The sequence below is a fragment of the Mustela erminea genome, chromosome 9 (genome assembly GCF_009829155.1).
Source record: "Mustela erminea isolate mMusErm1 chromosome 9, mMusErm1.Pri, whole genome shotgun sequence".
Lineage (NCBI taxonomy): Eukaryota > Metazoa > Chordata > Mammalia > Carnivora > Mustelidae > Mustela > Mustela erminea.
The window spans coordinates 113,525,311-113,549,825 of record NC_045622.1 but is presented as its reverse complement, the minus strand read 5'-3'; the positions used below and the strand labels follow the sequence as shown (position 1 = coordinate 113,549,825).

The 24,515-nt window shown below is 66.0% G+C and overlaps 4 protein-coding genes and 1 non-coding gene across 10 annotated transcripts; all 5 read left to right on the top strand.

The window, feature by feature from the left end:
• Window positions 1–595: 595 nt before the first annotated feature.
• RPLP2 (ribosomal protein lateral stalk subunit P2) lies at window positions 596–2,389 on the top strand. Its single transcript, XM_032358394.1, has 5 exons — window positions 596–707; window positions 904–1,027; window positions 1,409–1,457; window positions 2,084–2,182; window positions 2,266–2,389. The coding sequence occupies exons 2-5, from the start codon at window positions 905–907 to the stop codon at window positions 2,340–2,342; spliced, it is 348 nt and encodes a 115-aa protein (XP_032214285.1). The 5' UTR covers window positions 596–707; window position 904; the 3' UTR covers window positions 2,343–2,389.
• On the top strand, window positions 1,490–1,620 carry LOC116600481. The gene has a single exon (XR_004289681.1). It is a non-coding gene; the product is annotated as a small nucleolar RNA SNORA52 (small nucleolar RNA).
• A 4,088-nt stretch (window positions 2,390–6,477) lies between the features above and the next one.
• On the top strand, window positions 6,478–11,758 carry PNPLA2 (patatin like phospholipase domain containing 2). The gene is made up of 9 exons (XM_032358385.1): window positions 6,478–6,809; window positions 8,650–8,882; window positions 8,974–9,039; window positions 9,430–9,639; window positions 9,970–10,030; window positions 10,134–10,298; window positions 10,463–10,595; window positions 10,814–10,936; window positions 11,026–11,758. Exons 1-9 carry the CDS (start codon window positions 6,623–6,625, stop codon window positions 11,294–11,296), a joined length of 1,449 nt encoding a protein of 482 aa, XP_032214276.1. The 5' UTR covers window positions 6,478–6,622; the 3' UTR covers window positions 11,297–11,758.
• Window positions 11,759–12,612: 854 nt separating this feature from the next.
• CRACR2B (calcium release activated channel regulator 2B) lies at window positions 12,613–18,069 on the top strand. Of its 6 annotated transcripts, XM_032358375.1 has the most exons (11): window positions 13,395–13,482; window positions 14,128–14,350; window positions 14,799–14,990; window positions 15,070–15,181; window positions 15,624–15,795; window positions 16,207–16,353; window positions 16,478–16,568; window positions 16,739–16,831; window positions 17,040–17,206; window positions 17,409–17,480; window positions 17,687–18,069. In XM_032358375.1, the coding sequence occupies exons 3-11, from the start codon at window positions 14,805–14,807 to the stop codon at window positions 17,862–17,864; spliced, it is 1,218 nt and encodes a 405-aa protein (XP_032214266.1). In that variant the 5' UTR covers window positions 13,395–13,482; window positions 14,128–14,350; window positions 14,799–14,804; the 3' UTR covers window positions 17,865–18,069. The 6 variants fall into 6 exon arrangements, with proteins under 6 accessions (XP_032214267.1, XP_032214266.1, XP_032214265.1 ...); XM_032358376.1 differs by lacking the exons at window positions 13,395–13,482; window positions 14,128–14,350 and adding an exon at window positions 12,613–12,738; XM_032358374.1 differs by lacking the exon at window positions 14,128–14,350 and having other exon boundaries at window positions 13,399–13,482.
• A 2,182-nt stretch (window positions 18,070–20,251) lies between these two features.
• On the top strand, window positions 20,252–24,040 carry CD151 (CD151 molecule (Raph blood group)). Its single transcript, XM_032358393.1, has 8 exons — window positions 20,252–20,366; window positions 21,284–21,371; window positions 21,517–21,708; window positions 22,070–22,144; window positions 22,596–22,700; window positions 22,816–22,974; window positions 23,089–23,175; window positions 23,270–24,040. Exons 2-8 carry the CDS (start codon window positions 21,291–21,293, stop codon window positions 23,327–23,329), a joined length of 759 nt encoding a protein of 252 aa, XP_032214284.1. The 5' UTR covers window positions 20,252–20,366; window positions 21,284–21,290; the 3' UTR covers window positions 23,330–24,040.
• The last annotated feature ends 475 nt before the right edge of the window (window positions 24,041–24,515 follow it).

Below are 24,515 nucleotides of genomic sequence, written 5' to 3'. Positions count from 1 at the left end.
GGCACCCCAGTGCTCGGTGCGCGACCCCCGCAGCTTCCCAGCTAGTGACAGCCCCCCTCGGGCCGCCATCTGCAGCCGCCGCGGGGCCCCACCCTTCTGCCGGGTGCTCGCCCCACATCTTCCCTCCGGGGGTCGGTCGGCCCGGGTCGGCCTCGTTTGTCCACTTTCGGGTGTCCTCGCTCTGGAACCCGTGATGCGAGGTAGCAGGGCCGGGCCTGCTCGCCCCCCGCGCGAAAGCCTGCCGCGGGCTCCCGGGCACCGAGCAAGAATGTGTGGCACCCGCTGGCGTCCGCCGCGCGGAGGTCAGTTCGGAGCCCACGCGACCCCGCAGGGGCGCAGCCGTCGGGCCCAGGCCGCGCCGCTCCGCACCTCACGGCTGCGCACGCTCCGGTCCCCGCGGACCCCCGCCGGCCGCCAGCCGGGAGGGCCGGCCACGTGCACCCGCACAGGCGGCGCGCCCGCACTTCCGGCAGCAGTGCGTCCTGGGGCTTGGAGTTCGCGGGCGGAGGCAGCCAGACAGCGCGGCTCGAAGGCTCCAGTCCCCGCGGCCGGGGCGCCGCGTGACGTCACTCGGAGGCGCCCGCTCAGCGCGGCGCGCGTGTCCCGGGGGCTTCTGGGTACTGGATTACCCCCGCCCCCCACGCCGGCGCCTTCCTTTCCGTCCCGGACGCCGCCGAGGTCGCACGCGTGAGGCCTCTCCCCGCCGAGTCAGTGGGCGGCTGGGCCGGGGCACGGGCCGGCCTGGGGGGCTGTGGGGGGCCGCGGGAGGCAGGCGGGGGGGGCGCCGGCCGGGGCTTGGCGGGAGGCGGCGGCCGGAGCGCACGCGGCCGGGGCCGGGGCCGGGGCCGGGACCGGGGCGGGAGGCCTCCGGGTGAGGCCGCCTGTGCTCTCCTTCCGCGTCAGGATGCGCTACGTCGCCTCCTACCTGCTGGCCGCCCTCGGGGGCAACGCCTCCCCCAGCGCCAAGGACATCAAGAAGATCCTGGACAGCGTGGGCATCGAGGCGGATGACGACCGGCTCAACAAGGTAGCCGCGCCGCTCGGCCCCCGGGGAAGCGCAGCCGGGGGTGGCCGCGTGCGCGCGGGGTCCCGAGGCGGGGTGCGGCCGTCTTCGGGGCGAGCTAGGGCGCCGGCCTTACGGACTTCCTCCGCGAGGGCGGTGAAGTCCAGCCGCTCCGCTGTCCCGTCGCGGGGAGTCGCGGGCGTGCCCGGCTCCCCCTTGCAGCGCGTCTTCGGAGAAGCCACGTGCGGGGGGAAACCTCCGCGCCGGACCGGCGGGCCGGCAGGCTTCGGGGCGTCTTCGCCCGGCGCGCCCCTGCGGCCAGCCCCGCCCCGGCCGGAGAAGGCGCCGTGCAGGCAGGCGGCGTGGAAGGGAGTCTCTGGTAACGGCCGGTTGTGGTCATTGTAGGTCATCAGTGAGCTGAACGGGAAGAACCTGGAAGACGTCATCGCCCAGGGTGAGAGCGCCTGCGGCCGGCTTTCGTTGTCAGGGTCCATCCTCATGCCCGCGGGCCCGCCCGTGGCCGGCCGGGTTTCGCTTGTGGACCAGAGTACCCCAGAAGCCCCGCCCAGAGGCGGCCTGCTTCCCTGGGCCTGCGCCGGGGGCGCTTCTGCACAGCCCTGGCGGCGGCGCGGCGCGGCTGGGGGGGGGGGGCAGCGTGTGCTCTCCGGGAGGGGCTTGGAGCCCAGACTGTGGCTGCTGCCTGGGGTGACCACGGGTCCTGCCCCCCTGTGCTGGGGACAGGGCTGAGCCGACGGGAGAGTGTGGAGGCTGTACCGTTGGGACGACTGCGTCCCTGTGGGCAGCCCTGTCTGAGCTCCCGGAGGAGGACCTGGACGGGGCCCGCAGACGCCGTCCCTGCCGGGTTGAAACCGTGGTGGGGTGCTGTGGCTCAGTTTGGGGGGGCATTCACGGAAGCCGAGTTTCCACATGGGGAACGGGAAGGGGCCGGGGGTGTTGGGAGAACAGAGTTGCTGGTGACTCCGGCCCTTGGCGAGGGGCCCCCGTACACTCCACAGACGGTCGCGAGGAGCCCGCAGGCCGAGCGCCTGCTCTGCTCTTAACCTTCCCTGATTTCCGTAGGGATCGGCAAGCTGGCCAGTGTTCCTGCTGGTGGGGCCGTCGCTGTCTCTGCCGCCCCAGGATCTGCCGCTCCAGCTGCTGGCGCCGCCCCCGCCGCGGGTGAGTGGAGGACCGGGTGGGGTCTGCACTGGGACCCCGCCTGGCGCTGCGGGCCTTGCTCACCGCCCCCCTTCTGCCCACAGCTGAGGAAAAGAAAGACGAGAAGAAGGAGGAGTCGGAGGAGTCGGATGACGACATGGGCTTCGGCTTGTTCGATTAGCTTCCTGTTCACCCCCGTCCGCTGGCAAATAAAACCCTTTTTCTGTATCCGTGGAGTGGCTTGGGAGCGTTTTGTCAGAGTGTGGCCTTGGTGCAGGGCGGGTGGGTGGGCCTTCATGGCAGGAGAAACCAGAGCTTCCCCCGCTGAGGTGGAGTCCCCGCGGAGGAGAAGCCCGTGTGGAATGAGTACCTGGGAGGGGGACCTGCGCCTTCTCGGCACAGTCCTGGCTACTGAGGACAGCCAGGGCCTTCCCAGAGTGAAGCTTTCAGGGGGGCATCCTAGAAAACTTAAAATAACAGCCCTGGGTGGTCACTGCCCCAAGGTGGCTCTGGCTGGTGGAGGCCAGCAGTTCCCCTGGGACTGGTGACAGCATTCTTCAGTTAGTCGAGAGGAGGGAAGGGTGGTGGTGGTGCCTGCGGGATCCTGAGGTTTCCCTGCAGGGCTGGGTCCAGTTCCTGTTCGAGCTCTGCTTTAATCTTGGAGCTGCTCAGTCCCATAGGTCCTCTGAGTAACCCAGCCATCTGGTGGCCGGGGCCGATGTGGAAGTGGCTTGTAGGGAGTGATGTTGGGCCACATGGCCATGAACTCCTTCCAGGGCAGGCCTGCCAGGGCCTCTGCTGCCCAGCTCTGGCCAGAATGGGGGACAGAGTTCCTCCCGCTGCCCATCCAGCCACCATCCTGGGCCTTGGGTCCTCTGCCCAGCAATGCCAGCCCACTCAGGAGACCCTGCTTCCCACAGTGGAGCTTTTGGGCTGGCATGTGGTGTGTGCCTCAGCTCTGAGAAAGGACCTGCCGCTGGTGAGCTGTTCTGCAGGGGGAGAGCACAGCGCAAGTGTAACCAGGGATAGCTGGGGGGTGGAGGGTCTCCCTTGGGTAGGGGGCCAAAACCTGGGGAAGGGGGCCTGCGGCACAGGCGTGTGCGTGGGATGTGGGAAAGAAGCCCCGAGACCCTCTGGTGGGTGGGACACGGGCCCAGAGGGAGAAGGAGCGTCATTGCCAGGTTCTCAACAACACGAGCTGCAAGAGACTGACATTAAGGGGGGTGTGGGGGGTGTGGATGCCCAAGGACACAGGTGGCCAGAGGATAGGGCTCCAGGTTCAGCTAGAGGGCTCCCGGAGGAGAGGACCCTGAGTCCACGGGCAGACCTTGAAGTGAAGGGCCCTGTGTGGTCAGAGGGCGGCAAGGGAACGGGAGCACCCGCCGGAATGATTACTCAGCAGACACCAGGGCTGCTTGTCCACACTGGCTGGGAGAAGGGGAGGCCCACCTCCCGCCCCCAGCCAGGCTTCCTGGAAGTGCCGTTGTGTTCCTGCTGCAGAGCAGACGCTCCCAGGAGCCTGGAGGAGGGCTGTGTACCCGAAACAGCTCAACCCTGGTGTGGAAATAGGGGCAGAGGTCTCCCTGCACTGGGGCAGCGCCACCCTTCCAGGCCCCAGTCCCTAAGGAGCAGGAAGGGCCTGGACCCTGGCTTCTTGGAGCAGGTCAGGGAGGACCTTCTTATGTCCCTGGCTGGGCCTGCACCACGCAGCTCCCCTCTTGGTGGCCACCCTGGTGAGCCCCTGGACTTCCAGGGCAGCCTGGAGAGTGGCCTTCATCCCTGCCGCGCCACACCTGCCCCGGTGTGGCTGCTGGCAGCAGCCCCAGGGGCTCAGTAGTAGGGCCCTGATCATCCTGGTGTGGGCCATACTCTGGACTCTCCATGCAGCCAAAGCACCTGGGGGATGGGATCCCCATGTAAAACAGAAGGTCAAGTTTGTCTAGGTCGAATTTATTTATCTTTCTAGTTGTTTTTGAAATTTCAGGGTATTTTGAGGATACAATTATTTTGGGGTTTGTTTTTAACATTTTATTTTATTTGAATTCAATCCAATTAATTAAGGGCGACTGGGGGGCTCAGTCCATGAAGCCTCTGCCTTTGGCTCAGGTTACGATCCCCGGGTCCTGGGATGGAGCCCTGCCTCTGGCTCTCTGCTCAGCAAGAAGTCTGCTTCTCCCTCTACCTCTGGCCCTCCCCACCACTGGTGCTCTCTCTCTCATGTTGTCTGTCTCAAATAAATAAAATATGTTTAAGAAGTAAAATAGGGGCGCCTGGGTGGCTCAGTGGGTTAAAGCCTCTGCCTTCGGCTCAGGTCATGATCCCAGGGTCTTGGGATCGAGCCCCGCATCGGGCTCTCTGCTCGGCGGGGAGCCTGCTTCCCCTTCTCTCTGCCTGCCTCTCTGCCTACTTGTGATCTCTGTCTGTCAAATAACTAAATAAAATCTTAAAAAAAAAAAGTAAAATAAATTCAGTTAATTAACATATAGCCTATCGTTAGTTTCAGAGGTAGAGGTCCATGGTTCCTCAGTTGCATATACCACCCAGTGCTCATTCCACCGCGTGTCCTTAATTACCCAGTTACCCCACCCCCCCATCATATTCCCCTCCAACATCCCTCAGTTTGTTTCCTAGAGGTAAGAGTCTCTTGTGGCTCGTCTCCCTCTCTGATCTCACCTTGTTTTATTTTCCCTTCCTTCCCCTGTGCAACTTTGTTTCATTTCTGAAATTCCACACACGAGGGACGTCATATGATCATGGTCTTTCTCTGACCGAGTTATTTGGCTCCGCATAACCCTGCAGTTCCATCCACGTCGCTGTAAATGGCAAGACTTCATGTTCTGATGTCTGCAGAACAGTCCGTGGTGCATATACATACCACATCCTCTTTATCCACTGGTCTGTCGGTGGACACTGGGGCTCTTTCTGGAGGTCGGCTGTTGTGGACGTTGCTGCTATAAACATCAGTTGCATTTCTATATGCTAACAATCAGACAGAAGAAAGAGAGACTAAGGAACCATTCCCATTTACAATTACACCAAAAACCATAAGATACCTAGGAATAAACCTAACCAGAGCAGCAACGGATCCGTACTCTCGAAACTATAGAGCACTCATGCCTAGGTCAAATTTACTTAGATACCCCCTGCTTTCCTCTCTCCCAGTACCCAGGCCTGGCTCCCCTCCCCAGCACCTCTGCATGGCACAGCCGAGGCAGCCCTGTGTCCCTCCTGGGTTAACTGCCCGCACACTCCATCCCCGCTCAGCCTTCATTCTGAGCTTATGTAAACAATGTCTCCCCACCTCCACCCTCCAGTTAGAGCTCCGTCTGGATTGACCTTGCTCAACTGCTCTCTCCTGTGTGGGTCCCTCTGCCAGGCACACTGTCGGTGCCAAGTACGGGTGGCCGACAGTACAGAGGCTGAGGGATGGACAGCATGACCCAGATGGCCCTGTCCCCGGGAGGAAGCCCTACTCTGGGTTCTCAGCCTGGGCCTGAGTAGGAGGCCCATCCCAGACCTCCACAGCCCTGGCACCGGCTGGGTCTTCAGCCAAGCTCCTGCCTGGGGAGACAGGGGCATCCCACCACCCCAGCACAGACCAGCCCCTTGTTTGGGAGGTGGGGTGAGGCTCAGGCCGGCTCCTGGAAGCAAGCCAGCCTATGCCTGCCCTACCTGTAGTCAAAGAGAAAAATGCGGAAAAGGGGCGGGAGGGTGACATCACTGGAGTGCTCCACCTGCTGGGGCACTGAGCGGAGGCGGGGCGGGGCCCGCGTCATACCCAAGTAGACCCCACACCCCGAATGAAGTAAACCCAGATTAGTTCACAGCTGCGAAGGGGCAGCGGCGGCAGGCGGCGGGGGCTTGAGCCAGGTTGGGCTCTGGGGCACTGGTGTTAGCTCTGAAAGTTGTGTGTGGTTTGCATCCGCCCCCAGATATTTATGGGTCAGTCTGTGGATGAGTCAGTCGGTCCAGGGGGTCCCGGCCCTGGGGTCCTCAGTGTCCCAAGCACCTGTTGTAGGCAGACTGCCGAGGAAGGGGGCGGCGGCGGCCCGGACACCGGTGGCCCTCGCCCCGCAAGTATCCAGACTGGTACGAGGCTCTCGCGCCCCCAGACTCCAGGCATCCCAGGCCCGAGCTCGCCCCTCCCCACAACCCCAGGCCCCCGTGTGTCCACTCGCGCTGTCCCCGCAGGCCGGGCACTGGGTCTCGGGGCCGGGGGCGGGGCTCCAGGGCCCCCGGAGGGCGCGGCCGTTCCCCACGCGCCCCGATTGGGCCGCGCGTGCCGGCCCCGCCCCCGCCCGCCCCCACTAAAAGCCCCGCGGCCGCCGCCGCCCGGCGCAGCGTCTCCGCCTCGGCCGGCGGGGACCTAAAGCAGGAGCGGTCGCGGGGCCGGCCCGGACCCCCAGAGCGAGCGGGAGCGCGCGGGGCGCGGCGAGCCCCGGAGCCCCGCGGGCCGCAGCGATGTTCCCCAAGGAGGCGACGTGGAACATCTCGTTCGCGGGCTGCGGCTTCCTGGGCGTCTACCACATCGGCGTGGCCTCCTGCCTCCGCGAGCACGCGCCCTTCCTGGTGGCCAACGCCACGCACATCTACGGCGCCTCGGCCGGGGCGCTCACGGCCACGGCGCTGGTCACCGGAGCCTGCCTGGGTGAGCGGGGCCGGGCGGGGGGCCGGCGGGGGTCCTGCCTGGGCGAGCGGAGGCCGGACGGGGCGGGGGGGCCCGGCCTCGGTGAGCCGAGGCCGGGCGGATGCTCTTTGAGAGCGGAGAGTGGCTCCCCGCACCCCCCGTCCCTCCGCTGGGGAAGCTGGCCGGCCGCGGTGCGGTGAGGAGGGGTCTCTGCCCGTGCCCAGGACCCCTGCCGAAGATCCGATCCCGGGAGCGGGCCTGGGGGCGGGGCCTGGTTTGTTTTGCTCGGAAGCGTCCAGGGATTGGGGTGCGACCGTGCGCGCCTCCGGGACCGAGGCTCCGGGCGCAAAGGCTGGAGGGGCTGACAGGTGCCGCAGGGGTGTTTCACCGGGAAGAGAAAGTAACTCGTGGGCGAGACCGTGAGAGCCGGGGGAGGGGCCTCACCACCCCGGAGCCCGGCAGTGGACTGGATGCCAGCGGTCACCGTGTCCTGGGGCTGGGCTGTTCCAGGCTGCCATGTCCCCGGGGCCCTGTATGACGGTGGCCACTTAAGAGCGTTTGGGTCCTGTGGCCTGGTGCCTCCCAGGGGATGTGGAAGAAAAGTCCTAGGGCTCAGGCCCGGCATGGCAAGCCCTCCTCACTCCTGTGCCTCCTTGCACACCACCCACTGTGGCCCTGGGTCCTCAAGTGTGGTCAACGGCTGTTTTTTTTTTTGCCCACTCCCTGGGGTGGGAGGTGCTTCTGAGCTCTCCAGCCCGGTGGGCGGGACGGCAGAGGTCTGTGTGCAGTGGGATGGGCTCCTCTGCTCACACACACTTCCGGCAGGCGCTGCTGCTGTTTACGGCACACTGAGTACTCAGGGAGTCCTGGGAATAGTGCCCAGCCCCCAGCCTATTAGGGCAGCCAAGGTGACAGAGGGTCATCAGGTTCTCAAATGCCTTGCCCAGCAGGAACCTGACCAGGGCTCACCCCTGCCCCCTTCCCATGACCTTTGCCCTGGGGGAGGTGGCGCGGAAGGAGCACAGCTCTCCATCCTTGGGAGCTGGGGGTTCCCCTCCATGGCCCTGCCCCTCCCTCCCTCAGAAGCCTTCAGGCCAGGGGTTCTGTTGTACATCCACACTGGCCCCAGGACACACCTGCCTCCCGTAGCACCTCTTCCTCCCACGCCCCAGAAGGCTGTTTCTCATGAGTGGCCTTGGGGAGCTGCAGTCCCCACAGCATGGCAGGTTCTGGCCCCACTTCTGACTAGGACAGTGCAATCTGCAGCTCCTCCCCAAGGCCCACCAATTCTGTGACCACTCCTGGGCCCCTGCTCTGCCCTGGTGTGAGGCCAGCGCCAGGGGCTTCCAAAAAGAGGCTTGGTAGGAGCTGCAGTGGGTCACAATCGGGCTTTCTCAGGGGTGGTGGGACCCCACTCTTTCCAGCCTCATGCCCTCAGGCCTGGATCTGGATCTGGCCAAGTGGGTGAAGGCTAAGGCTGGTCAGGGTTGAATCTCTGCTTTCCCCCCTTCCCAGGCTGGGGGCTATGCCAGGCCAGGCCTAGTGAGTGACTCATGGATCAGGCCAAGAAGTTGGGAAACACCGGGCAGAGGGCAGGCCTTGGCTGCGGCTGTCAGCCCTCCCTGGGTGGTGACCTGCCTCTGTCTCTCCAGGGGCAGCTAACAAAAGTCCCGGTTGTGGTCCAGGCCCCGTGCTGGACACTGGGAATTCTCCAGGGTACATGGAGATGCCATGAGTCTGTGTGCTGTGGGACTCCAGGCATGGCCCCATGGGGGTGCTAAGCCCGGAGGGCTGGCCCCTGTGGCCCCTGACCCTTGGCCCTGTGGCCCCTGACCCTTGACCCTTGGCCCTGCTGACCCAGGCGAGGCAGGTGCCAACATCATCGAGGTGTCTAAGGAAGCCCGGAAGCGGTTCCTGGGTCCACTGCACCCCTCCTTCAACCTGGTAAAGACTATCCGTGGCTGCCTGGTGAAGACCCTGCCTGCTGACAGCCACGAGCGTGCCAGTGGGCGCCTGGGCATCTCCCTGACCCGTGTCTCTGATGGCGAGAACGTCATTATATCCCAGTTCAGCTCCAAGGACGAGCTCATCCAGGTGGGCCCTGCTGGGGCTGCATTGGGAGTGCTCTATGAACCCCAGGCCTCTGCTCACCACCCCTCCCTGTCCCTCTGTCCCTGCCGCACAGGCCAATGTCTGCAGCACCTTCATCCCCGTGTACTGTGGCCTCATCCCTCCCTCCCTCCAGGGCGTAGTGAGTATCCCTTGGCACGTTTCCTGGGTGACAAGAGTTGGCCACTGTGTGAGCAGTGGGACGAGGCAGTGGGGAAGAGGAAGGCCATGGGGGCCAGCCATACCCCTCTCCCGCAGCCCCTTTCTCTTTCCACGGCCGTTGCCTCACTTCCCCGAGTTACCCAACAGCAGGCAGGGCTCAGGGAGACATACTTCCGGTGGCTGTCTCTACCCCACCCCCCATGCTCTAGCCATCCGCCCAGCGGCCGGGCAGGCCTGTGGCCAATGCCCAGCGCCCAGTGGGTGAAAGGCACAAAGGAAGTAGCCACTGGGTGGGGCCCTGGGTGGCCCAGTGGGCTAGCTAGCTTGGGCCTTGGGCCCCGCCCCGTGTGACCATGTGTCCTGGTGGCAGCGCTATGTTGATGGCGGCATCTCAGACAACCTGCCACTCTATGAGCTCAAGAACACCATCACCGTGTCCCCCTTTTCGGGGGAGAGTGACATCTGCCCACAGGACAGCTCCACCAACATCCATGAGCTCCGGGTCACCAACACCAGCATCCAGTTCAACCTGCGTAATTTGTACCGCCTGTCCAAGGCCTTGTTCCCACCGGAGCCCGGGGTGAGTCTGCGGCACACACCGTGAGACCACCCTAGCCTGGGGGGGTCTGCCCTAGCCTGGGGTGAGGCCTGTGCCCAGGAGGCCGGGTGTGCAGGGCCACTCTTCACCTAGCTTCTGGGAGCGAGGTGCCAGATGGTGTCTCCCAGGGCCGGGGCCGGGTCCACGCAGCCGCGGCTTCTTAGGTCGAGAGCTGTGGCCGTTCGGCCTGTCCCCTGGGGCAGCCTGTCGGGCCTGGATCTGAGTTCGCTTGGTAGAGGGGAGGAGTGCCAGGGCCGCCAGGGGGCCGGACAGGGCAGCTGCCTGCTCTAACTGACCACCCTGCTGCCTCAGGTGCTGCGAGAGATGTGCAAGCAGGGCTACAGGGATGGCCTGCGTTTCCTGAGGCGCAACGGTGCGTGGGTGCCCCTAGCAGGGGCCGTGGGTGGGCTGGGGTGGTGGCTCCGCACTGTTGTCTGGCCTGTGGGGCTGATCATCTGTCTGGGGGGCCCACCCAGGCCTCCTGAACCGACCCAACCCCCTGCTGGCGCTGCCCCCTGCGCACAACCCTCCTCCCAAGGACGAGGATGCGGAGGACGCCCAGGTGGCCCCAGCAGACGGCCGCGTACAGCCGTCCCCGGAGGGTCACATCCTGGACCATCTGCCTTCACGGCTCAATGAAGGTGTGTGGAGGCAATGAGGGGGGATGGGGGCCCCTTGGCTTGGGGGGTGAAGGTGTGTGGAGGTGGGGCGGGGCAGGGAGCTTCTGGGTGGGGGAAGCTGTGGCGCAGAGGGGTCCAGGCCTCCCCGGCCCGAGGTCAGCTTCCCTCCTGCGTCCCACCCCCAGCCCTGCTGGAGGCCTGCATAGAGCCCAAGGACCTGCTGACCACCTTCTCCAACATGCTGCCTGTGCGTTTGGCCACAGCCATGATGGTGCCCTACACTCTGCCGCTGGAGAGTGCGGTGTCCTTCACCATCCGGTGAGGGGACTAGGGGGTTTGGGGCTGAGAGCACTGAGGACCAAACTCTGGGGTCATCCATGAGTGGTAGGCGCCCTGGAGTAAAGGCCACTGGTTGGGGGAGGCTGCAGAGATGCCATGTCAAGGTTTCCAGAAGCTGGGGCACTGGCGGGGAAGAATGGGCAGGCGGGTCAGGGCTGAGCCACAGACCCTGAGGCCATGCCTCCCGTCCCGCGCAGCTTGCTGGAGTGGCTCCCCGACGTCCCCGAGGACATCCGGTGGATGAAGGAGCAGACGGGCAGCCTCTGCCAGTACCTGGTGATGCGCGCCAAGAGGAAGCTGGGAAGCCACCTGCCCTCCAGGTGAGCCCTGCTCCCTGCTGGGTCTTACTGGGGCCCAAAGCGCAGTGGCCTCCACTCACTGCTCCTGCCCTCCTGCCCTCCCCCTGCAGCCTGTCGGAGCAGGTGGAGCTGCGCCGCGCCCGGTCGCTGCCCTCTGTGCCGCTGTCCTGCGCCACCTACAGTGAGGCGCTGCCCAGCTGGATGCGCAACAGCCTGTCGCTGGGGGACGCGCTGGCAAAGTGGGAGGAGTGCCAGCGCCAGCTGCTCCTGGGCCTTTTCTGCACCAACGTGGCCTTCCCGCCGGATGCCCTGCGCATGCGTGCCCCCGCCAGCCACGCCCCCACGCCCCCACAGCTCCCACCCACCTTGCCCCCTTGCTGAAAGCCTTCCCGAGCCCCCTGGGGTCCCGGTGCGGAGGGCGGGGGCTCCCCCAGCTTCCCTGCCCCGTGAGGCGGGGCCCTGGGGCGGGCTGAGCTCCCCCCGCCCCACTCCCGGGCCTCTCTCTACTACCCCTGCAGGCGTAAGGAGATGCGGCCCCTCACAGCTGCTAGAAGGGGACTGGCTGTCAGCCCCCTCCGCCAGCCACTCCCGCGCTGCGCCGAGTGGGGATGGGTCCAGAGCACCCCTCCCCTCACCTGTGCCTCAGTCTCCCCCTCAGGTCCCGCCCCAGAAGTGGGGAGGAGGGCGGGGCCGCACCCGCAGGTGCCCCGCAGTCAGCGCAGTATTACTCCTGAGAACTTTGTACCTGCTACTGCCTCCTCATTTGTCGTGTTTTGCCGAAGAACGTGTGTGAAGAATTATTTATTTTCACCAAAGCGGATGTAATAAATGCCACGGCCCAGCCCTGCCTCCTTCACTTGTGTGTGACTCCCCGGCCCTCCTCTCTCCTCCGGATCGGGCCTTCCGGGGCCCTGCTCTGCTGGGGCTCGGCGTCTGGTCCTGCCAGCCAGGCCCGAGGCCTTCCCCTAAAGGCCCCTGTGTACCTTTTGGCTTCTGGCCCACTTCTCTGTAGTTTGTCCCCCTTTGTCCTGAGGTCTGCTGGCCTTTGGGCACAGCTTTACAACAGCCGGCAGAAATACCGGGACCACGACCCTTGCTAAATAAAAACCAAGAAATGTTTACAAAAGGTGGCGTCTGCATCTCCACTCCATGGTGACGCAGGTGTCAGAGGTTGATCTCAGGGTTGGATGGCTATGGAGCTGAGCACGGGTGGACCTAGGAGACAGGGGACCTGCTCTACTTTTGCATTTGGCGGAAGGCCCTGGGCCTCCCCCCTTGCCGTGGCAAAGCTCACTGGCCAGCATACACACCTTCTTGGTCCCCCGCCACCTCCCCACCATCCAGGGTGTGCAGTCTCTCCAGCCAATACATAGGAGGGGTATGGAATGTTAGGCAAGGTGAGGTCTGACCCCCCGCCCCCCAGGAGGGTGGACCTTGTTCTGTGGGAGACACAGTTTCCTGAAAGCGTCCTCTGCTTGGGACAGTCTGAGAGGTTCCAGCTCTTTCTGGGTACCAAAAGGTCCCATGGCTGAGGGGCTCTGGAGCAGAGCCCGGGGACTGACTGGCTGGCTGTCTGGAGCTGTTCGGCCGGACCAAGGTGTCTGGCGGCTGTGGCGGTGGCAGCAGCCCCTGGCCAACAATAACGGTGGGACTGCAGGACTGGGAGAGCCGGCTGGGCAGGTCCCCTCCCCGAGCGCCTGTGCCAGGAGCCGGCCCCCTCTGGCTCACAAGGTCCTGTCCTGTAGGCCCGACCTATTCTAGTTCAGCAGGATCCCAGGCCCCTGGAGAAGCAGAGGCTTCCAGACCCCTCAACCACCCTCCAGGTGGGTGCAGGGGCTGGGCTGGGGCTAGGGAGGGGGACCTTTGGCAAGAGAATGGGTTTTCTCCCCCAGCGGGAATGTCCCATGCCAGCCCCACCCAGCTCCTCCTCCCAGCGCTCCTACAAGGGGAACCCGAATCAGGACTGTGTCCCAGAAGGAAACCCTGGGGGGGGGCAAGCTGTGGAGGGGGACCGCCTTCTGCCCGCACCCCAACATTATGCCGCTAGTTTAGATACCATTTTGTAATATATTACAAGCTAATTGTTTGACCACGGGAAAGACCAACATTGGCAAGAAAGTAAAGCGCCCCCCCCCCAACTCCGGAGAGCCAGTTGAAGATATTTTGGTCTGTCTCCGGCTTGGCTGGGTCTTGCACACACTTTCTGGCGCCTTAAATCCGGATCCTCAGGACAGTCTTACGCTCCTCGCCTTAGCCCTGCACCGGAAGGGTCCCCAGGCCACCGGGGACATCTCCGCCCGGCCGTGAACTCCGTCCGGCGGGCACTGACGCCGCGGGCGCCGGAGTTCGGGGTCAGGGCGAGGTGTGGGGCGAGAGCCGGGCCGCCGGGGCAGCGCCGAGAGGCGGAGACACAGCGACGGTGGCGGCGGCGGCGGCTCCGCCCGGGCCCGGCCCCCGCCGGGGTCTCAGTTCCTGCAGGGCAGCGGGAACGCTCCGGGCCCGCGCCCCCTGCGCGCCGCAGCCTTTCCAGCAACGGAGTGGCGGGCCGCGCGGCAGGTGGCTCGCAGGTAGGCGCCTCTGGGGGTCCCGCCGCCGCGCCTCCTCCCCGGTGGCTGCGGGGCGCGCCGACCCTCGCGTCTGGCGGGCGGGGGACGCCGGGGTCCCCGGGAGCGGAGCGGCGGTGGGCGCCGCGGCTCACCCGCCCGGCCAGCCCTTCTTCCCAGCTCCCCTGGCCCCGCGCCGCACAGCTTCCGGCTGGGATGGATCCCCAGTCCCGGGAGCCCACGAACCGCGGAGGGTGGGGGCGCCCGCCGGGGCGAGGGGACGGCGCGATGGGGGAGACGGCTCTGGCCCCCCAGTCCCGTCCTCCCGCCTTTCCTCAGACCTCCCCCCTTTGGAGATTGCGCCCCGATACCCCGCCGCCCCGGGAGTATATGGGCGGGAGAGAAAAATCAAGGTCCTGGACTGAGAGTTGAGGACCCCAGAATCCCCCAGGCTGGGGAAGTGTCGCCCCACTGGGGGTTCTTTGGGAAATCCGGGACGGGGGGCGTGTGGGAACGACAGGTGGCTCAGATTAGGGGGCGGGGCGCCCCGCGGGGAGGGAGGGCCGGCCAAGTTTCCGCGAAATGGAGGGGGCGAGTCTGGCACAACGCAGGTGCCCAGTGCTTGGGGGAAGGACCATCAAGCCTAGAATCTGGCGTATTCCTGACCAGGGCCGCAGAAGGTTTCGGGGTTCCAGGCTGAGACCCTGCATGGGCACCCCTTGGGGCCCGGGGCCCCGGGGGAGGGCCTGCGGCAGAAGGGGAGGAGCTTACGTCGCCCGCCAGCCGGCTGGAGGCCAGGACCTCTGAGGCCCAGACTCAGGGGCTAGTGACTTAGCCGGGATTAGCTGAACGCTCGCTCCCGCTGGCCCAGCCCCGCCAGCCAGGTCTCCAGGTGCCCAACTTAAGGACCCGTTCAGCTCTTCCCCCCTCGCTAGCCAGTCCCTCTCCCAAGCTCTCTGCTAGGAGCCTCCAGCTCTTTATTTCCCATCACAAGGTCTTCTACAGCTGCCCGCCCCCCACATCGAGGTCGCCCTCCCCCCCATCCTGCGCTGGCTCCCCCCCCCACAGCCTCTAGGCCTGGAGCCTGCGTCAGTCCCACCCATGACACCCTTTGCCTGCAGCACGACCCCCAGGTGATCGTCCTGCCCCCAGGTCCATCCTCTCTGGACCTCTGCATGCCTTCTCATCTTCCCAGCTGGTGCAAGGAGGCCCCTCTGCTGACTCGCAGGTCCCTGTCACCGGAGCTTAGTCCTCACCCGTGGCCACTCCGCCTTCCCTTCTCTTCCCCCCTGATCTCTCTTGAGCTTTGCTTGGGCCCTAACTCTTCCCTGACTTCCCAGCACGTGATGGCAGAGACCCCCAGCCCCATGGCCAGGCCTGGGGAGCCTGGTGCTGGGGAGGCCCAGGAGGAGGAGGAAGTGGAAGAGCCGGACGCTGTGAGGTCAAGGGCAGAGATGCTAGAGCAGGCCCGGGAGCTGTTTCTGCTTTGTGACAAGGATGCCAAGGGCTTCATCACTCGGCATGACCTGCAGGTGAATCCCCAGTCCCGAGAGGCTGCCCCAGCTAGGGGCTGACCTTGGCTGCTCAGCCCTGGCATCCTTGCCCGGCTAGGGTCTGCAGAGCGACCTGCCCCTCACGCCGGAACAGCTAGAGGCCGTTTTCGAAAGCCTGGATCAGGCCCGCACAGGCTTCCTCACCGCCCGGGAGTTCTGCCTCGGCCTGGGTGAGCTGAGCCCCTGAGGCCCCTCCCTCCCCCCCCACCCCCTTGCACATTGAGAGCCCAAGGGCCCATGTGGGGCCCACACCAGACACAGATGGCAGATGTGCCTCTCCGTGGCCTCCCTGTGGAGCACAGACTGCTATCAATACACACATGCCCCAGAGGAAGCCCCTCATAGTGCAGCTGACCCTCCTTCTCCTTGACCCCTCACTTCCGTGCCAAACCCAGGTGGGGCTGGGAGCGGGGCTTGCTCCACGCTGGCCCGGGTGTTACCTCCCATTCCTAAACTAAGCTTCAGGCCAGAATAAGGAAGAAAAACAGGAAACTGGGCTCAGAATAAGGACAGGATGTGTGTGTATGTGTGTGTGTGGGGGGGGGGGGGAGTGGTGGCCAAGCCGGGGTGCTAACACACAGCCTTGGTAATCTCACCTTCCCCTGTCCACAGGGAAGTTTGTGGGGGTGGAGTCAGCCCAGGGCTCACTGCCCTTCCAGGCTCTAGAGGAGACCTTTGAGTCGGGCTGGTCAGATGTGCAAGGCACTGAGGGCTCCCTGGAAGAAGAGGAGGAGAGATTCTGCCAAGCGCTGGAGCAGCTGGGGGTGGCCCCAGTTCTGGGCGAGTGAGTTGGTGCTGACTCGGCTCCCAATTCCCTCCTCTATTGTCACCCCCCCCCCCGCGTGCTACCTGTCCATGACCCACGTGTCTGTTCCAGGTCAGTGGCTCTCTTAGCTGGGAGACACTTGGGAGGGGCTGAGCGTGATTTCCCGCATAATTTGCATTTCAGGGGGCAGCCGACCAGGCTGCGGGAAGAAGGGCAGGCGCTGGGCCCAGCCCTGTGTATATACAAGACACTCCGCCGCCCCACAAGCCCTGTACACACGGACCCTAGGCAGGGACAAAAGCACCCCGGAGAGGGTCACCCTGCAAACGTGGCTGTTCTATCCAGGGCGCAAGTCTCCAGAGGGCTCAGCCTTCGGGATGGGGTCGGGGAGCCCCCGCTTCAGTTTTAGCCCCCGCCCTCCCCCTGCAGGCAGCGAGCGGTGCAGACGCTCTGGACCCGGTTGCAGCGCGAGCGACCCGAGCTGCTGGGCTCCTTCGAGGACGTTCTGATGCGCGCGTCCGCCTGCCTGGAGGAGGCGGCCCGAGAGCGGGACAGCCTGGAGCAGGCGCTGCGGCGGTGAGGGCTGGGGTCAGGGCGAGGCTTGGGGCCAGGTGGCTGGACTTCGGGATGCGGTGAAGATGGGGCTGGGGTCTGCGTGCCGGCAGGCTCGGGCAGCTGTCTCACTCCCGGTCCCCCGAAGGCGGGAGAGCGAGCACGAGAGGGAGGTGCGGGGCCTGTACGAGGAGATGGAGCAGCAGCTACGCGAGCAGCGCCGGCGCCTGCGGAATCAGGTGGGCGCGAAGCCCCCGCCCCCGCCCCCGCCCCGGCCCCGGCCCAGCCCAATCCCAGGCGCGCGTGTCCCCCTGACTCCGCCCTCCCTGCATTTGCTCCACCCGGCCACACCCCTGGCCCCGGCCCCTCCACCGCCCGCTGAGGCTCAGGGACTCCCCGCGAATCCCAGGAGCCCCCCCGGGAGGAGCGCAGAGGCCTCCTGGAGCTGGAGCTGCAGAACCGCGAGCAGGAGCTGGAGCGCGCGGGCCTGCGACAGCGGGAGGTGAGTGGCCGCCCGCCCGCCCCTGCCGGGGAAGAGTGCGACCCACCCAGCCCAGGCCCCGCCGTCCCCCATCCACTCCCCGGTGTATTTGAGGCCCCCGTGTCTCAGTGCCCCCGGCCCCGGAATTGCTGGGAGTCGGGGTAAACGCAGCACCCCGAAGAAGAGGTGGAGGGGTCGTCCCCGACTCGGATGCCCCCTTACTCGCCAGCTGGAGCAGCAGCTGCAGGCCCGGGCCCGCGAGCAGCTGGAGGCACAGGCGCAGAACGCCCAGCTGTGGCTGGCCAACGCGGCGCTGAGAAGTCAGCTGGACGGCGCGCAGGAGCAGCTCCGCAGACTGCAGGGCGAGGCGCAGGGCCGCCGGGAGCAAACCCTACGGTGCCTGGGGGTGGTGGTGGGGGAAGGCCCAGCCCTGCAGCGGGCCCGGGGAGCGGGTGGGGCCGGACCGCCTTGGGGGCCCGGGCCTGGGGCACTTCCATCCCCCCCATGTCCCATACCTGCCCTCAGGGCCTGCATGGGCTAGGGCCGTGGGACGCCCCAGGAGCCTCCCTGCACCCCGGTCACCACCTCCCTCCCGCAGAGAGGTGGTCGCAGTCTCGAGGAACATGCAAACAGAGAAGCTCAGTCTCCGGCGGCAACTGGAGCTCCTCAGGTGCGGGAGGGAAAGCGGGTGGCACAGGGGCCGCCGTTCCTGACCACTGCCTCATCCCACTTGGGGGGGTGCTCTGTCCTCCATCCCTCACGCGGCAGCTCCGGCCCGACACCCCTCCTCTGGTCTGAGGGAGAGCAGCGCCCACATGCCCCGCCCCGGAATGCTGCCTCTTGAGAGCTTAGAGCCCGCGGACTTCCCTTCCCTAGGGAGCTGAACACCCGGCTGCGGGACCAGAGGGACGCCTGTGAGGCCAAGAGGCTGAGCAATGGTCGAAGGAAAGCTCTGGCCATGGCCCGCTTGCCGGGGTCCACCTGCTGCTGCTGCTGCTGCTGCTGGGCTCACCCTCCGAGACGTGGCTCTGGGCCCCTTCCCAGTGCCCACTGACCATCCCCAAGAGACTTGGAGAAACCGCCCCTTGAAGGTGGTGCGTTGTGGCTAGGTGCTGCCCATCCAGCAGACTGAAGGAACTCATGCAGGAGTGCTGAGTCTCAGGTGCCTTCCTGCTGGTCCTCATCCTGTCCCCATCCCATCAGACCCATCTATGACCAGCAGAAGAACTCCCTCCTCCTAATAAAGTCCACTGACTGCACTGTGACTTCCTCGGCTGTGTGTGCGAGAGCCGCGGGGCGCGTGCAGCTCACGCAGGGGGCGTCCATCGGTGCCGGAGGCAAGTGGGTGAATTGTGTGTGGTGCAGGTGCCCGGCCCCGTGGTGCTTGCTGCACACGTCCCAGCATGTCTCTGGTCTTCACGACCTCCATGTCCACTAGAGCTGAAGCCCCATGGAGACCTCTGTGGGAGCAAGGGGACTGAGACCCATTGTCTCACTAGGGAGCCTGCTCCCAGCCTTAGTTGACCTCCCCTCCCCACACGAGTCCTCACACAGCCCTGGGTGGACCAGCTGGGCGCAGGGGAGTTGAGCCGGTCTTGAGCGGGAACTCCAAAGCGGCCAGAAATTGTTCCTGCGGCCTGGGACCCAGCTGCCCCACCCCGGCAGCCACCCTCACTGGGAAGCTGGGAGCCGCTGGCCAGAACCGTAACTCTGGGCAAGGAGCTGGGACAAGTGCTGCCCACTGTCCACGGAGAGCCACTGGAAATGACTGCAGATTCTGACTGACCCCACCTGGATCTGGGAATGAGCCTGGTGGGCTGGGAGTCCCCTCCCCCTCCTTACTCCCACTGCCGGTTTCCCAGGCCCGCAGGTCAGCAGGCTCTCCCGTTTCCCTCACCCTTTCCCACGCCTGCCAGAACTGATGCCTTCCAGGCTGGACTGGCTCTGGCGGGGACTCCAGGCCTCCGCTCCAGGCTGTCCTCCATATGCACCCAGAGACACCCCACTCCTGCATCTGATCACGCCTCCAGACCCTCCCCCCAGGTCAGCATCTGTTCTGTCGACCCTCTGGCCTCCGGGTGGTTCCTGAGGTTCGAGGAGAGAACCGGAACCCGGGCTGGGCCTAGGGGAGAGCCGGGTCTTGGACACAGTCCAGAGCCTCTGCTGGGCTGACCGCCGCCGCCTCCATCGCCGCCTCCACCGCCCCCAGCCCAGCTCCTCTGTCCGCCCGCCTCCACAGTCCCGGTTGGCCCCCCAGCGCCCGCGCGGTCTGAAGTCGCCGCAACCGAGCCGCCCTCCTGAGCCGCGCTCTGCTGGGACCTGCCCAGCGCCAGCCGCTGTGGGCGGGGCCCGCGGCTCGTGGGCGGGGCCCGCGGCTCGTGGGCGGGACCCGCGGCTCGTGGGCGGGGCGCATCGCACTCGCAAGCTCCCAGGCCGGCAGTGCAGTCTCCGCGCTCCCAGCCGTCGCCCGCCGGGTGCCCCCGTCCCCGCCGCGGCCGCCGCCCGGCCGGACTCGGACGCGCGGCCGGTGAGTCTGCCGCCTGGCCAGGCAGGGAGGGGCCGGATGTCCCGGGACCCTGTGTGGCCCGGACCGCGAGGCCCGGCTGCAGGCGCCTGGAGGGAGGGCCGGGAGCGCCGGGAGGCCCGGTCCGCCGACCGGCAGCAGCTCCCCCTTGCCGGAGGGAGCCGGACGCGGGGGAGCCGGTGGGCGGAGGGGCACCCGGGGCGGGGCGAGGCGCCTCCTGGGTCTTCGCACAGGCCTGGAGGCCCCTTCGGCCCCAGCTGAGCGCCTTGGTCATTGTCTCTGGACGCCCGTGCCCGTCCCTCCGCCCGGGTGCAGGTGGGCGCGCGGTCGGCTCGCCCGGAGGGGGCGGCGGCTTCACCGCGGTGACGCGCCGCCGCCTCCCCGGGCCTGGCTGGCGCGGAGTGCGGGGCTTCTGGCCTTGCGGCGCGGGTCTCCCACAGGCCGGGGGCCGGGGTGGGGCAGCCGTGTCCCAGGCCGCAGGAACTATTTCTGGCCGGCGCCTTCCCAGGAGGCTCACATCCGCCAGGCACTCCCGGAAAGAGGGGCCCCTCCTCCGCCGGTCGTCCGCGCGCGGGCCGCGGGGGCTGGGACCTCTCCACCGGCCCAGGGCCAGCCTGCGGGAGCCTGGGGCCTCCAGACCCCCAGCTCCGCGTACGGGTCTGCGTGGCTTGCGGCTGCTGCTGCTTGGTGGGGTGAGGGGCAGTGGCGGGTCAGGCAGGAGGGCCCAGGGAGTGGTCCCTCCCCTCCCAGGAGCACACTCCCCAGAAATGTTTTCTGCCCTGCCCACCGAAGCACAGACCAAAATACCGGGCCTGGCCTCGCCCCTCCCTGCCGCTGGGAGTGGACGCTGCCTACTCTGGAAGCCCAGCTGGGCCGGATTCGAGGCGGGGGGCGCTGCAAGGAGGGGGTGACAGGATCTTGCCTATCCAACGTGGGCCAGACCTGGGACCTGTCCCTGCCCTTCTAGCAGAACCTTCTAGGGAACTTCCGGTCACCTGTCTTACAGAGGAGCCTGTCCCCACCAGCATCCAGGTGAGTGCTGGGTGGGGTGGGTGAAAGTCCTGCCCAGGAGGTGCTGTGCTTGTCTGGAAACGTGGCCTGGGGCGTCCCACTGCCATCTGTGCCCCGGGGCCCTCTCCACCCTCCACAGTGCAGACAGCCCACACCAGAGCAAGCAAGGTGTCCCTGGATGCCCACTGGGGAGGAGCACGGTCTGAATGGTCCTGTCTTGCTGGGGTTGGGGGGGCTGCCCCCCTTTCCAGTAACGAGGACCAGCAGAGGAAGTACCCCGAGGTCTGGGGAGGCTGTTTCTCTGCCGGACCTCTTCCTCCCTCCCTGGTGAAGGGGAAGGCAGGCCTTCCCTTGAACAAACAGCTAAGGGGCTTCCCTGAGGCCATGTTGCTATGAAGGGGCAGATCCGTGTGTGTCCCAGCGGCCTCCCCCACCAGCCGCCAGTAGGCGCCTGCCGGCCTGTGACGTGGAGCCCCGGGAATGTTGTGGGGGGGCGGGGGGGGGCCTGAGTGAGCTCACCCGAGGTGCCTGCTGGGGCTTCCTACCCAGGCTGCCAGCAGGGTGAGTCAGCCGGTAATAGTCGGGGTCCTCCTCGTCTCCCTCATGCCCTGGGCTCTGGTCTCGGAAGCCAAGCCCTTCAGCCTTCCCGGCCCGGCCTTCAGCTTGGCTGTGGGCAGTAGGCATCCGCTCTGGCTGGGGGTGGGGGAGTGTTGGGGGCTGCTGAGCGGGGGAGATGGGGCTCCTGAACTGCTCTCCCAGCAAGCATCCTGGTTCTTGAACACCTTCCCAGGACGTTCATGCAGCCGATGTTTGGCTGGGCTTCAGCCGGGGGCCAGCCCGGGCATCTGTGGCCTCTCCTACTGCCCCCACTGGAGTCTGGCTGACGCTGCAGTCCCGTCTCGGTGTCGCGGGCTCACCGACATCCCCTTGTCTCTCAGCCCCAGGATGGGGGAGTTCAGTGAGAAGGCGACGTGCGGAACTGTCTGCCTCAAGTACCTGCTCTTCACCTTCAACTGCTGCTTCTGGGTGAGGAGTGGGCGCCCCTCCCCCTGCCGCCAGCCGTCCTCCCCTCCTGCCCATCCCTGGTCCCTGAAGGAGCCTTGGCCTGGGGGCTCAGCCCCATCTCTCAGACCTGGGGCCCGAGGTGGTGACTGGCGTGCGCTGCCCACAGCTGGCCGGCCTGGCTGTCATGGCGGTGGGTATCTGGACGCTGGCCCTTAAGAGTGACTACATCAGCTTGCTGGCCTCGGGCACCTATCTGGCCACAGCCTACATCCTGGTGGTGGCTGGCGTCGTCGTCATGGTGACTGGTGTTCTGGGCTGCTGTGCCACCTTCAAGGAACGGCGGAACCTGCTGCGCCTGGTCAGCAGGGTGGTGGGTGGGGGTACCTGAGTGGGGGCCCCCCCCCAGGCTGCTGGGGGGGGGCCCTGGGGCCCTGATGAGAAAGAAGGGAATGATGGGGGTCAAGGGTGACACTGCGGCCCCTGCTGTGGTCGCTGGTGGGGGTCAGGTGGGCACCCCACTTGTCCAGCCCCAAGTCCCCACATCCCAGCTGGGCCCGCTTAGGGAAGACACCAGCACCACCTGCTGCCTGGAGCCCTCTGTGGCCACTTAGGTTCTGAGGTGGGGGGTCCTGCTCCGTTGTGCCTGGACACTAGGAATCCTCATGGGACGGGGATGTCTGTGCCCAGCCCTACCTGACTGGCCCCTGTGCCACCCCCAGTACTTCACCCTGCTCCTTATCATCTTCCTGCTGGAGATCATTGCTGGCGTGCTGGCCTACATCTATTACCAGCAGGTGAGGGCCTGGAGGGACAGGAACCCGGAGGGACACACGTACACACACACAGGGACACACGCACACAGATGTGCCATGTAAGACAAGGACACACAGACACGCACAGACACAACCCCGCCATGCTCTGGAGCTGAGCACTGGGCCATCAGGCCCTGGGGATGGGCTGGATCACAGTGGGGAGGATGGGACAGCAGAGATGGACAACCCACCTGTCGCACCCGGACTGCCCGGCTAGGGGGCTTGCGTGGGGAAGAAAGTGTCCATGGGATCCAGAGCTCCCTCCCTGTCCCCAACTCTGTCCATGGCCACCTGGTGACTCTCGCAGTCCAGTTCCCCCTCCACCCCCGCAGCCAGCAGCTGGCCCTAACCCTGCTTGGAGGCTTTCCCAGACCTTTTCCCCATCTGCACCTGCCTCCACCTGTCCCAACTTGGGGGGTCTGGAACTGTGCAGCTGAACACCGAGCTCAAGGAGAACTTGAAGGACACCATGACCAAGCGGTACCGCCAGCCAGGCCATGAGGGTGTGACCAGTGCCGTGGACAGGCTGCAACAGGAGGTGGGTGGGGGCGTGGTGGGGAGTGTGCACAGTCCTGCGGGCCTCCCTGCACCTCCCGGTGGGGGGGGGGTCATCCCTGCCTTGGGGGCTCAGCTGCACCGTGCTCCTGCTGTAGTTTCACTGCTGTGGCAGCAACAACTCCCAGGACTGGCGGGACAGCGAGTGGATCCGCTCGGGCCAGGCGGGTGGCCGCGTGGTTCCTGACAGCTGCTGCAAGACCGTGGTGCCTGGCTGTGGGCAGCGGGACCATGCGTCCAACATCTACAAGGTGGAGGTAGGCCGGCAGGTGCCTGGACTCCTTGGTGAGAGGCCGAGGAGCTAGGGGCCCAGGGCGTGGGGATGGGACTGGAATCCCCCACCTTCAGTGCCCCTGCCCCTACCCCACCAGGGCGGCTGCATCACCAAGCTGGAGACCTTCATCCAGGAGCACCTGAGGGTCATCGGGGCAGTGGGCGTTGGCATCGCCTGTGTGCAGGTTCGGGAGTGGGGGGGACAGGCCCCGGTGGGTGCGTGGCGGGGGCGTCCCGTGAGGCTGGCGCTGTGCTGCGCTCACGCGGGCTCCGTGGCAGGTCTTCGGCATGGCCTTCACGTGCTGCCTCTACAAGAGCCTGAAGCTGGAGCACTACTGAGCATGCGCAGTCCCGCCGGCCACAGCTCCGCCCAACTACTGAGCTGACACTACTGAGGGCTGTGGAGCCGGGCTCCCAGGGTGCTGGTCCGTCCCCACTCCGCCCAGAAGCGTTCTCCAGTCTGTGCACCCACCCACGCCAGTGACCTCTGGGGACCCCTACCCTCAGAGGGACCCGCAAGTGCCTTTCTCCGCAGACTAAAGGCCTGAGACGCACCCCTGCCGCAGCAGGGAAGAAGTACTTCTGCCTGCTGGGGAGGTCTCGGGGTGCTCCCTGCGCTCGGCCAGAGGGGCTGGCCCACTCTAGGGTGCTCTCAGACTCCCAGATACACCTTGTGCGGTGGTGGGGGCAAATCCGAAGGGGGGCACTGCTGGGTGGGGGCGGCGCCAGGGAACACAGGACAGCTCCCGGTAGGCAGTGCCCAGTGCCCACCACTGGACCACAGACCCCTGCCCACTCCCGGGAAAGCTCAGCCAGTCCGTCCTGTGGGTTCTGTGCCTCTGCCCTCCCCAGCCTGGCTTCTGCTGCCCCCAAGCCCCTGCTGGGACTTCCCCACCACTCTCCTCACTCAAAGGCCACACGTTCACTGTGCACTGCCCTGCCCCCTTCCCAGAAGCAGGGGCTTTGTGGGTTTTATTCACTGCTGTATCACAAATGCCTAGAACCGCTCATGCCACGTGACAGGCGCTCAATAAACGTTTGTGGAACGGACATGTGAGCTTACTGTTGGTGACAGACCGGGTCCTGGTCCTCAGGGCCATCCCCCCTAGCAGGGTGGACAGAATCACCCACCCAGTGCCAGGACAAGGGGCCGGGAGGGCATATCCCAGGGATCCGGGGGTAGCCATGTGTGAGCCAAGGACCAAGGGGACTCCATAGAGAGGAGGGCTAGTAGCAGGGACGGCTGGCCACAGGCTGAGAAGCAGGAAAACCTGTCCATTCTGGGACAGAAAAGGGGCAGGGCTGGAGCCTCCCAGAGGCAATGGAGGCCTTAGATTGCCCTGGGCCTGCTTGTCTCTGGCCTGTGTAGCCGTCAGGGGCTGGGGGAGGCCTCTGGAGCCGACATTGAGAGGCCGGAACTCTGCAGGACCCAGACCCTGGGCAGACCCTGCCTGCCCCTAACCCCTGCAGCAGGTTTGTCCGTGGGCCGTCAGAGGACCCCGTGTCCCATGTCCGGGCAGCAGCG

Excerpts from the sequence above, each read along its gene's own strand:
- RPLP2 (XM_032358394.1), top strand. The coding sequence starts at position 905 with ATGCGCTACGTCGCCTCCTACCTGCTGGCCGCCCTCGGGGGCAACGCC. Across the intron at positions 1,458-2,083 it reads GGAAGACGTCATCGCCCAGG|GGATCGGCAAGCTGGCCAGT; the intron begins GTGAGAGCGCCT and ends TGATTTCCGTAG. Across the intron at positions 2,183-2,265 it reads TGGCGCCGCCCCCGCCGCGG|CTGAGGAAAAGAAAGACGAG; the intron begins GTGAGTGGAGGA and ends TTCTGCCCACAG.
- PNPLA2 (XM_032358385.1), top strand. The coding sequence starts at position 6,623 with ATGTTCCCCAAGGAGGCGACGTGGAACATCTCGTTCGCGGGCTGCGGC. Across the intron at positions 8,883-8,973 it reads CCAAGGACGAGCTCATCCAG|GCCAATGTCTGCAGCACCTT; the intron begins GTGGGCCCTGCT and ends CCTGCCGCACAG. Across the intron at positions 10,596-10,813 it reads GCGGTGTCCTTCACCATCCG|CTTGCTGGAGTGGCTCCCCG; the intron begins GTGAGGGGACTA and ends CGTCCCGCGCAG.
- CRACR2B (XM_032358373.1), top strand. The coding sequence starts at position 14,634 with ATGCCTTCTCATCTTCCCAGCTGGTGCAAGGAGGCCCCTCTGCTGACT. Across the intron at positions 17,207-17,408 it reads CGCCGGGAGCAAACCCTACG|AGAGGTGGTCGCAGTCTCGA; the intron begins GTGCCTGGGGGT and ends TCCCTCCCGCAG. Across the intron at positions 17,481-17,686 it reads CGGCAACTGGAGCTCCTCAG|GGAGCTGAACACCCGGCTGC; the intron begins GTGCGGGAGGGA and ends TCCCTTCCCTAG.
- CD151 (XM_032358393.1), top strand. The coding sequence starts at position 21,291 with ATGGGGGAGTTCAGTGAGAAGGCGACGTGCGGAACTGTCTGCCTCAAG. Across the intron at positions 21,709-22,069 it reads GGCGGAACCTGCTGCGCCTG|TACTTCACCCTGCTCCTTAT; the intron begins GTCAGCAGGGTG and ends TGCCACCCCCAG. Across the intron at positions 22,701-22,815 it reads TGGACAGGCTGCAACAGGAG|TTTCACTGCTGTGGCAGCAA; the intron begins GTGGGTGGGGGC and ends CTCCTGCTGTAG.